A 10,254-nucleotide genomic window follows, 5' to 3' on the forward strand; every position below is an offset into this window, starting at 1 on the left:
AAGATATTTTTTTTACTAAAAAGACTGTAACTGTGTAAGATATTTACTTTATTTGACTAACTCAGACTGCTGAAGCCTCATATTATCTTCAGAAAAACTTTTAAATACATTTTTGCTCAAAATGAGGACTGTGGATTTTGGCCCCCATCACTTCCATTGTAAGCACATTTGGAGGTTATCTTCTAATGGTCTGTATGAACAGGAGGAATGATTACAGCGAGCAAAACCTGTTCCAAAATTATTTTGGGCACCTAACCATTGTTTTAAGACATCTATCATCCTATCCTTTAATGTGTCACATCTGTATCATTACCCATTTCCCTCCCCCATTATGTCTATTCTAATCTCTCTGTCTTTATGTCTTTCTCTTGTTTTTCTCTGGCTCCACTGACCTTCTCCCATGTCACCAGTGGGACAAATTTAGCGGCCTGGTTTCTGGAGCGACCAAATAGTCGGACACAACAGAGGGAATGTGTGTGTGTGTGTTTGTGTGTGTGTGTGTGTATGGAGGTGAGAAAGGAAAGGTCCTGGCCACACAGATAAAATTACAGATACCCAGACACACAACCAGAAGAAAGCAAAAGAGGGTAAACAGGCTGAGGCTCGCAGTCCTGGAGGTATGCAGACAAAGGTCACAAGAAAGTGACATAGAAATACGTTTTTTAATTTAGGTATAATTTTTTTTTTAAAAGATGTATAATTTAAGAAAAACCCACACTGAATTTCATATAGTTCAGGGTTCCCTATTCAATTTTTTTTTTTAAAAAGCCTTCTTTTTGTGTGCATTTGTTTTGTTTGCTTGTTATTGTGACTCGAATATGAAACTTGCTTGATATGAATAATTTAGTTTTTTGTGACTTTGAGGCTTGAAGGGGGATAAAAAGAAAATTATAAAGAAATGCTTCAAAACTCTGAGAACAAACAGTTTACAGACAGTAAGAGCAATGCAATGATAAAAATGGTCAAAGGCATTGGAGCAATGTTCAACCCATTGCTTCCATCCTAACTATTTTCCCACTAGGAAGTATTGCAAACGTCATAGGGGATAAAGGGAGAATGTGTTAAGTTATTCTGGGATGTTGGGATGGAGATACTGTCGCCATGGAAACATGCATATCCCCTACCACTCCCTGGGCCGTGCCATTCTGGAACTGCCAAGCTCTGGGTGCCATGTCACCAGGGGTGTCATGCCATTCCCCATCTCTACGCTCTGTGACGTGCCAGACGCCTCGGACAAAGCATTCTTGATTTAGGTGCAGAGTGAGGGGAAACATTTTGGTATGACTGTTATGAGCACTGTAATGCAAATCACAGAGAGGACACAAACACCTTCCCATGTCCCTGCTATGTGCTGTGTTTTTTGTTTCTACCTGGAATCATGCCCTCTATATAAGTGCTACTTCAAAGAGCTTCATAAATAATGTTGTCCTCTTTTGTATGAAAGTCTTGGGTGTTTTACATATGTGGTTTCAGATGGAGGAAAGATCCACAGGGGACTTTCCACGCAGGGAATATCCCCTAATGAGTTATTATCAGTATCTAAAAAACCCCCTGGGGTAAAACAGTCACAATATTTATGCACACGATAACACAGCAGCAGTTTTACAGCTACATATACAGTAGAGGGGTAGGGTGTCTGCGCCACTTGTCGACAAGAGGACAAAAATAAGGCGGACACAAGTAAGTGGAACAGTGAGTAAGCAGAGGAGGGACGCAGGTGCTGGACCCCAGTCAAGAAGGAGAGGACACATGACAGCTGGCCTGTCATACAATGACTTATTCTTTGGCCAAAACACACACACTCGTCTCTTTGCCAGTGGGTACTGTACATCAACTGTCCCTCTGGTAAGCAAGTGAAGTGAATTAAATAATAAACATCCAACTCTTAAGTGCTTTACAAAACTTATTTTATTCCACGACAAGTAGAAAAAAAAAAGAACATCTATATTCGCTGTACCATGTCTGAACACATTGTAGTTTCAGTGTTAATAATTAAGTCTTGTCATTCTGAACCAGTAAAACTGGTATAACATTATCTATATGCCACTTTGTTATGAGGTCTGTATATTGAGGAAGTTTGTTTCTCTGGGTGCATGATGATGGCGATACATACAACAGGCTACATTACTCTTTTATAGCTTTTTATAGATACATATATAGCTAATATAGCTCTTACACCAGCTCAGTGCTGGTTCTAGTCACAAGGAGGCATGCTCTATATACTGTATGCATTACGTTATCACTGGTACTGTACAGCCTTTGTGGGCACCAGATACAATATTGAGACTTCTCCCCACCTGCTGGCAGAAAGATTAAGCACAAGTTAAGAGCAGATCAAAAATCTATGATGCTCCTTCTACGCAAAGCGGAGCAAGAATTAAATGCCTACTGTCACTGAACATCTTGAAAACTGTACAGCATACTGTATTTGTAGGCAGCTCACAGACGCACAGGTAATATTAGCAGTATGGTCCAGCGATACAATCTTCGAATAATGCAGAACAATCTAAATAAAATCTATAATATACAAATTAAAGTTCAAAATCATTACATGGCAGTGTAACGCTTAAATCAACCCCCCCCCCAGTTTCCATTAAGTACTATGCAGTGTTTTTCACTGAGGGTACATTTAGTAACTGTTCCCTTAAAGACTTTCTGTCTATCTTTGAGAAAACATTTTTAATTGCAAATTACATATTAGAACTGTTTAATGTAACAAGTGCAGCTTTTTTTAGGCTTCATTGGAGGTGGTCGTCTGAACAATTAAAACAATCATAAATAAATTAAATACAAAATATACAGAAATGTTAATTTATCATAAGTTCATGAAGGGAGGTAAAATACCCTTCATGAAATGAAACATTAATCATCATGGCATAACTCGCTGCAGACAACTGTCAGACACGTGGTGATTTGTAAATATTGTACACATTAACATCAAAATACTACTGAGAGAAAAACACAGTAAAACACTTCAGCTGTGCGTTTTCAAGCAGGTTAAATTCAATTCTACATCTGAAAATTCTTTGTTGATACAACTTAAGCCAACATGTTTGTATTTTACAGTACATTCACTTATGCTGAGAAAGAGCGCATTTTTAAAAAGAAAAACTTTTGAGGATACTTTCATGGAAATGCAGCTGTTGATGACAAAAACGTGCTTTTAAGACTTGTTCTTCCTTCAATCTTGTCTTCATAACTCAAATCAAATCTCAGAGCCACCTAAGAGGATTCACAGAGTATAAAAAGTTAATAAATTTTTTTAAAAAGGCCTGGAAAATGCTTAAAGAAAAATTATTGTAGTTACATACCTGCGCCGATTTGTCTGTTTATGTCCAGATGCTGATTGAAGTGAATCTACTGAAAAAGAAAGTCAAACAAAACTAATAGAAATAAGGCAAGCAATACTAGTTCTTGGATGGCACCATTCAACAAACGCAATGCAGCCTGAAAAAACGAGGCTTCGTGAAATAAGATAATTACACAGTGGGCTCACGCAAACTCTGCAATCCTATGTGATCTTCTCATAAATAAATAAATACTTCTGCTTTTCTTTTTTCTTTTTTTTTACATCCCTTATTTATATGTGGCACTAAAACAAACATCTGGTCTAACTCATGTCCAAAGTTTCATATCTAACAATACTTCAGAGGCAGTGTGATGCAAAATAAACCATGCAACCAAGAGCAAGCTTAACCAAGTTCTATACTTTGTGTATATCTGTGTAGTTTTCAGGTAAGGTGCACGTGTTGTGTGTGTCTACGTGCAGAGATTGTGTACCAGAGTGCATGCAGCTGTATGGTCTAATGTGTTTGAAAATGTGTTCTTTAGTGATTGGGTCCCAGTGCCTGACTGATGTGTGTATGCTTTTTAGAGGATGAATATCTTAATAACTTTTTGAATTATCTTTCCACATCCTGGACAAGGAGCCTGGAACTTATGTAGCCTCCTTGCGCATGGGAAACAGGTTAGTAGGTGAGCCGTACGTCCATGTATTATATTCCCATTACGCGGTCGCACTCGACAGAGCTTGCAAGGCTCCAGCAGTGCCTCAGGCCTAACTTCAACCTCCATTCCCAGATTTTCCTGACTCTCCCCTCCTGAGAGCTGATCATCCTTGTGCATGCCGGAGTGCCGAGGCCCTTTGCCTTTGCCCATCACCATGGCGGGTAGAAGTCGGTCAGCTGTGGCGTGAGAAGGCAGGATGACAGGGTCAGACACTGTCCTGCTGCAGTCTGGGACATCAATGCCTGTGTCGCTGTCATCTTCCTCGTCATGGGTGGTGAGAGAGCTGCATGCGGGTATGTCAGGGACAGAGAGGGAATGGGCGAGTCGGGGGACGTCTTTGTACCAGTTCTTCCGGAGAGCCCAGCAGCGGACACAGTACCTCTGGAGAGGAGTGTTATACTTCCTGCACTCTGTGCACTGCCATGCATCCTGAGGGGAAAAGGTACATAGAAAGTCACACATCTGCATTTTTTTTTTTAAAGTTTTAATCTACCACAACCTAACACTGCAAAATACAGAGGAAAAAAGAAACAGATGATTCAGACCTGTGTGGAGATTTCTGTATCAGTGTCATCACTCAGACACTGCGAGTCTTCATCTGGCTCCTCCTGCATCTGGACAGATGAAGACGACATCTGATTAGTCAAACTCCATCGTCAGCAACTAGTTTGATAACTGATTAATCATTCAAGAAATTTTTTAAGCAAAAATGCCAAAAATTCTCTGGTTAAGATTCTCAAACATGAGGATTTGCTGCTTTTCTCAGTTTTATATCATTATAATCTGAATCTCTTTGGATTTGGTCTCAACATTACTGATGTATGTCGCTCATAAGACATTTGATGACATCATCTATGACACAGGGTAAATGTGATTTTTGAATATTTTTTGACATTTTATAAACTAAACGATTGATCCAAAAAAAAATAGTTGGCAGATTAATCGATAATGAAAATATTTGGTAGTTGCAGCCCTAATCTGATTACATTATTTTCTCTATCAGTGGTAAGAAATGGTTACTATGTTAATCATTTTAACTGTCAAAATGAATGGCACTGCTAAAATGAAGATGCTGTTTTGTATAAAACTACAATTGTTTTTCTACTCAACTGTTGTTAGGGTACAAACTCCTACCTCTCGATCTGCCTTCTCTTCCTTTCCTCCTCCTTCATCATCCTCAGGTGGAGCCTCTCCTTCCCCTCCGCTCCCTTCTTCCAGCGCAGCCTCTTTCATCTCCACACTCACCTGTTCGCTCTCACCCTCGGTCAGAAACCAGAGGTCGTCTGTGGTGTCTGACACAATTGCTGTATCCTCCTCCTGTGCAGGAGACAGCTAACACATCAGTCAGACCACCACTGTTACTCTCCAATTTATGCCATTTGTCAACAAGAAATTATGTCTGTCAGGTTTTTATAAGCTTGAAAATTTTTTGACCTGGTTTTTGTTTGAGCTGAAAAATATAATGCTTTAGATGAACTTATTAACAACACATGAGGTTTCTTACTTGGTTTGTGTGGATGTCAGTGGAACCGTTGCTCCTGCGGCTGTAGTTACTACGGAGATTACCCAGAAACCACCAGGGCAGGCCAGAGAGGTCCCACTCATCGAGAGTGACATCCAGCTTGGGTCGTTTGCAGGCTGACCGTGGCAGACCTTCAAGGGAGTCTGGGTAGGTTTTGAACAGTTAGATTCAGCATTTTGAACAGATGTGGTCCTGGGAAAACTGCTGAGCACATTAACTGTTCGCTTACCATCGTCTGGCTCTCGAGGTCGTCTCTGGGAAGGGGTCTGCAGGAGAGGCCCATTACTGCCAGCCTCCAGCCCTGCTTTGACCACACCTCCACATATCTACAAAGGGAGGAAATGTGAAGAAAGAATAAATTAGAATACAGAGCCGTGACTGGGTACTTGGAGGACTCGCAGCTCCTCTTCAAAGTGGCCTCTGGGTATTGGGTGGTGGTTCAGGGAATAAGGGGCTGGGCAATTAGGGTATGGGCCAGTGGGGAGGGAGGTAAAAAAAAAAGTATCAGATAACTGTCGCACTGAAACTGTGTGTGGGTATAAAATAGAAAGTGCAGGTAGGAAAGCCAGTGTACTCGTTAACATGAAGATTTACAAGAGTGAGTTCAAAGAATTTAGTAAAGCTACATGTAGTATGTGCAAACTAATTTAAATAATGACTTATTCTAAGATAGATTCAAAGTTTAAATATGCAGAGGAAAACAGAAAACATCAATAAATGGTTTTGGAAAAGTGTTTAGGACCTTTTCATATGAGAAGGGAAAAAGGAGCAGAAGGAAGCAGAAAGTGAGCAGGAAGGACATCTAACATCCTAAGAACTACGAATGTATCCCAGCTAAGAAAGGAAAAATATATGTTTGAAAAACATATTCCAAGTATGATCAGATCTGAAATTTGATAGCACCCTGGTGTGAATTTAGCACATGCAGCAATTGGAAAATACAGTAATTTATTGGATTCATTAAGTGACAAAAATCTGACTGCAGTTCACACAAGTGGGCATACAGTCAGTGCAACAAAGTGGATTTTGGAGGGAATCGGAAAGAAGGGTGAAGGAAAATGGGGATGGGTGAAGAGGTTCAGGGTTATCGTTAGGCCTGCGGCTGATCAGGAGCTGCGATCCTCCAGTTCGGAGCAGAGAAGAGAACTCTGACACAGACAGAGACAGTGACTCTGCCCCCCCATCCACTGGGTGGAGCTGGTGGATCACAAAAGAGTGCTGAAACTCCCACCAGACCAGACCAAGGATGGGGTTGTACAGAGACGGTGCCACTCTGTACAGATGCACACCAACGAAGACAGCAGACCATACTCTTCCCCCGCCTCAGTACACACAAGCTGAAAGGAGCACATTTCATCTTAATCCTTCAAGAAAAAGTCTTCAGAGGTGATGTGACACCGGGGACTACTGATCTCAGTCCAGCACTGTGGTCAGTGCATGTTATGATTTACAAAAAATGTTATTAGTATCTGAGCAGCTTTGCACTTTTGCCTTCTGGTCCTGTCCCTTTGCATTTGCAATTGTTGTGTGTAGAGAGGGGGGAAAGGTTGGGGGTCTCTGTTTCTTCTGAGCACCATGCTTCGGTTTTACCTGCCCACGATCCTCCACTCCGCCCTCAACACATTCACGGCCCATAGAATGATTCTCTGCAGCGTCTGCATTTCAGATAAAACACAGTAACAGAAAAAGGACACCCCCACCCTTTAATAAAAGCATTACACACTCTCTCACTAAGGCCTTCTTCTGTGGATTAATAGATCAAGCTGGAAAATGGTGTTCTTCTGGTGCCTGCCTCCCCAAGAGATGTACAAATGTCACAAGCACTCACCATGTGCGCAACAAAAAAGCTGATTTTAGAGAATCAATGGGATCAAGGGATCCAAGGAATCTTCAATTCAAAACATACCATGATAAAGATGCAAATGAAAAATTGAATGCATCAAACTCAAAAATGGGAAGAGGAAAAAGACACAATTGAATTTCAAGTCATCACAAACTTACAATGTACTAACTATACAAAATATATTCATATATTGCTTGTTCGTTGATGATGTTCCCCAACATTATTTCACAGAAAGGACGTATAATGGAATTTGGTTACTAAATGAACTTGTCACTTACCAGCACAACCAAGAACAACCAAGTACTTTTGGAGCATTTCATACACCGGTCTGCAAAATGAGAAGATAAGAGATTAAAGTGGACTTCCTTATTTTAGATCTATACAAGTTGAGATATATTCAAGCACTACTGAGTATTGAACAGAAGCTCCATTTTAGGTGTTGGTGTGTACCTCGGGTCTTTGACAGAGAAGCTCTCTACTTCCAGCAGCTCTCCCAAAGGGTCATCCTGGCAGTGGACTATGTGCTGCCTCTGTTTGTCATACAGTTGCTTCCCCATGATGTACTGACCCAAGTAGTGCATCACCTACACAAAACATTGGAAATTTGATGTAACCAGGCACCTGCAGGCCAGTTTTACTTATAGGGACCCAGTTAACACTGACTACTGAATCCTGAAATAGCCACTTCTTAGGTAATATCTTGTTATGAGCCAACAAAACAGACTGCATACTGACAAATACCCTCTACATTTCACTTGAAAGCTCACCTCTTTGAGTGTGAAGACTTCTTCCTGGGCTCCAGCAACACGCAGGATCTGCAAGAGTGGGGCTTTGGGTTGCACCTGAAATAGCAAAACAAAACATTAAAAAACACTGTTTAGCATCAAATATGAATTATGTGTGGGGATAACTGTAGATGCAATCATAGTTTCTGTTTAATTGTACCTGATTTCCTTCTCCAGGTAGTGTCCTGCATGATGAGCTTGATGCAGGAGGCTGGGCTGATAAAGAGCTCATAGTAAACGAACAAATTCTGAAATCCAAATTTAAAACATGTAAGATACACCAGCCTTCAAATTCACAATATCATTACGTAACGCTAATGTTTGCACGTAACACCAACGCCCACGAGGCCAACGCAAACCAAACAATGTCAGCTTGTTGTTAGCCTGAATTATCTGAAACACGTAATGGCAAAACCAACGATACCAAAATCCATTACAAACGTCAAATGTCGCAGTTCAAGACTGCGCTAGAAGCTACCAGATAGCTGCCTGGATTGTGTAACAGTTAGTTACGCCAGTCCACCATTAACTTTTACTTATTGTTTTCAAAAAGCAAGGCCAGTGCTCTCGGCAACCCGAGCTAACGTCGGATAAACGGTTGCAACCGTTAGTTCAAACAATGCACAGCTGAAACCACTACTGACTGGTTGGCATGTAAACTAGGGACATCTGGGTAACTTTGGCAGGTGGCAAACCTGACCGACATTACTAGCAAACGTGTTAGCAAACGTAACGCCAGAGCTAACTGTTAGCTAACGTTAGCTGGCTAGCTAACTGTTGAACAACACGTCCGTTGAAAATGGGTCTCACCGTGATGAGTTGACATTACTTCAAAGCATTGTTCCACACGCACTGTTGCCTAAACTCCCAGTCGACATCTTATAAATACAGATACAGATGATAAATGTTACGTTTTCAACCCTAGCTAACTAGCAGGTAGGACAGTTTGCTGAACTACAGATTCAAAACGACGATATTCCGGATGCAGTTACATCAGGGGAGAGAGTGTGGCGCCCCCTGCTGTCTGACAAGCAGCGCTGACTGCTGACAGCTCTCACCGTCACCTCCTATGTTGGAGAATGAACCAGCGTTATCTGCCCCCTTAAGCATACAAACACAAGAAAATAAAAAAATAAATAAAAAACACTTAGATTTCACTGAACACTGAATTCTTCTGATCAGCCCAGTTTCTCATCGACAATGCAACGGACTCCCCAACCCCCAATGGTAAATACATTTTTTCAGTTTCATTTCTTCCACTCCAAGCTTCCTGATTTCCCGCTTTCATGTTTCTCTAAAGTATTTTTGGCAGTGACAAACTGCATGCTCCACTGATTCCTCTCTCTGCGTGACAGTGCTCACATAACCCTGAGGGATGTTTGCCTATGAAGTGCAGTGTTTTTTTATTAAGTCTGGTGTGTCAGCCTTGTTAGGATCCTCTCCTCCCCGGTGCTCCTTTTAACTGACCTCACTGTGCCCACTTCTGGCTGGACTGCATAAAGGTGTAGTCCTGTGTTTGCTGTGCTGCCACTCTTTAGTGATGTTTCTTGCAATTATCCCCTTTGCTTCAGATTTACTGAGTGAAATGTCCATGATCTCCTACTGTTACAGCTCATGTGCTACCAGTTATCAAATATCCTTTTTATTTGGCAATAATGCATGTTGGCAATCTATTAATAAATGCTGAATAGATTCATAGATTTTGGTAGTCATATAGTGCAATATTTTTAATATATGATAACACTTTTAATTTAAATAGTAATATAAATTAGTATCTTTAGTAAGCTGCTCTAAATTTATAGTGATTGTTTCATGATTGGTTGATTACTATATTGGTGTAGCGCTGTGTCCCTTCAGATTACAGTTTTGTTTCCATCATGAAGTATTTCAATAGTAAAGCCAATTGAACTACTTCTCAACCATTATGCAACCACATCTTCAAATTGCTACTTGAACTTAATACATTTTAGTGGGCTATATTTTGCTTTAGCACTGTTTTTTTTTAAATCTTTTTTTAATCTTTTAAAATCATTTTTAATGTACGATTCCATTTCTAGGAAGAGTGCATTAACAACACCCAAACAGAAATGAACTTT

At 40.6% G+C, this 10,254-nt stretch overlaps 1 protein-coding gene across 2 annotated transcripts; it reads right to left on the minus strand.

The window, feature by feature from the left end:
• Positions 1-1,890: 1,890 nt before the first annotated feature.
• Positions 1,891-9,164, minus strand: mdm4 (MDM4 regulator of p53). Of its 2 annotated transcripts, none has more exons than XM_067587757.1 (12): positions 8,969-9,164; positions 8,319-8,406; positions 8,141-8,215; positions 7,824-7,957; positions 7,652-7,701; positions 7,121-7,185; positions 5,760-5,856; positions 5,513-5,673; positions 5,143-5,325; positions 4,554-4,622; positions 3,312-4,437; positions 1,891-3,222 (listed from the first exon to the last, which is right to left on the minus strand). In XM_067587757.1, exons 2-11 carry the CDS (start codon positions 8,388-8,390, stop codon positions 3,871-3,873), a joined length of 1,473 nt encoding a protein of 490 aa, XP_067443858.1. In that variant the 5' UTR covers positions 8,391-8,406; positions 8,969-9,164; the 3' UTR covers positions 1,891-3,222; positions 3,312-3,870. The 2 variants fall into 2 exon arrangements, with proteins under 2 accessions (XP_067443858.1, XP_067443857.1); XM_067587756.1 differs by having other exon boundaries at positions 5,143-5,340.
• Between the last annotated feature and the right edge of the window lie 1,090 nt (positions 9,165-10,254).

This window comes from Thunnus thynnus, chromosome 4, assembly GCF_963924715.1.
Source record: "Thunnus thynnus chromosome 4, fThuThy2.1, whole genome shotgun sequence".
Classification (NCBI taxonomy): domain Eukaryota; kingdom Metazoa; phylum Chordata; class Actinopteri; order Scombriformes; family Scombridae; genus Thunnus; species Thunnus thynnus.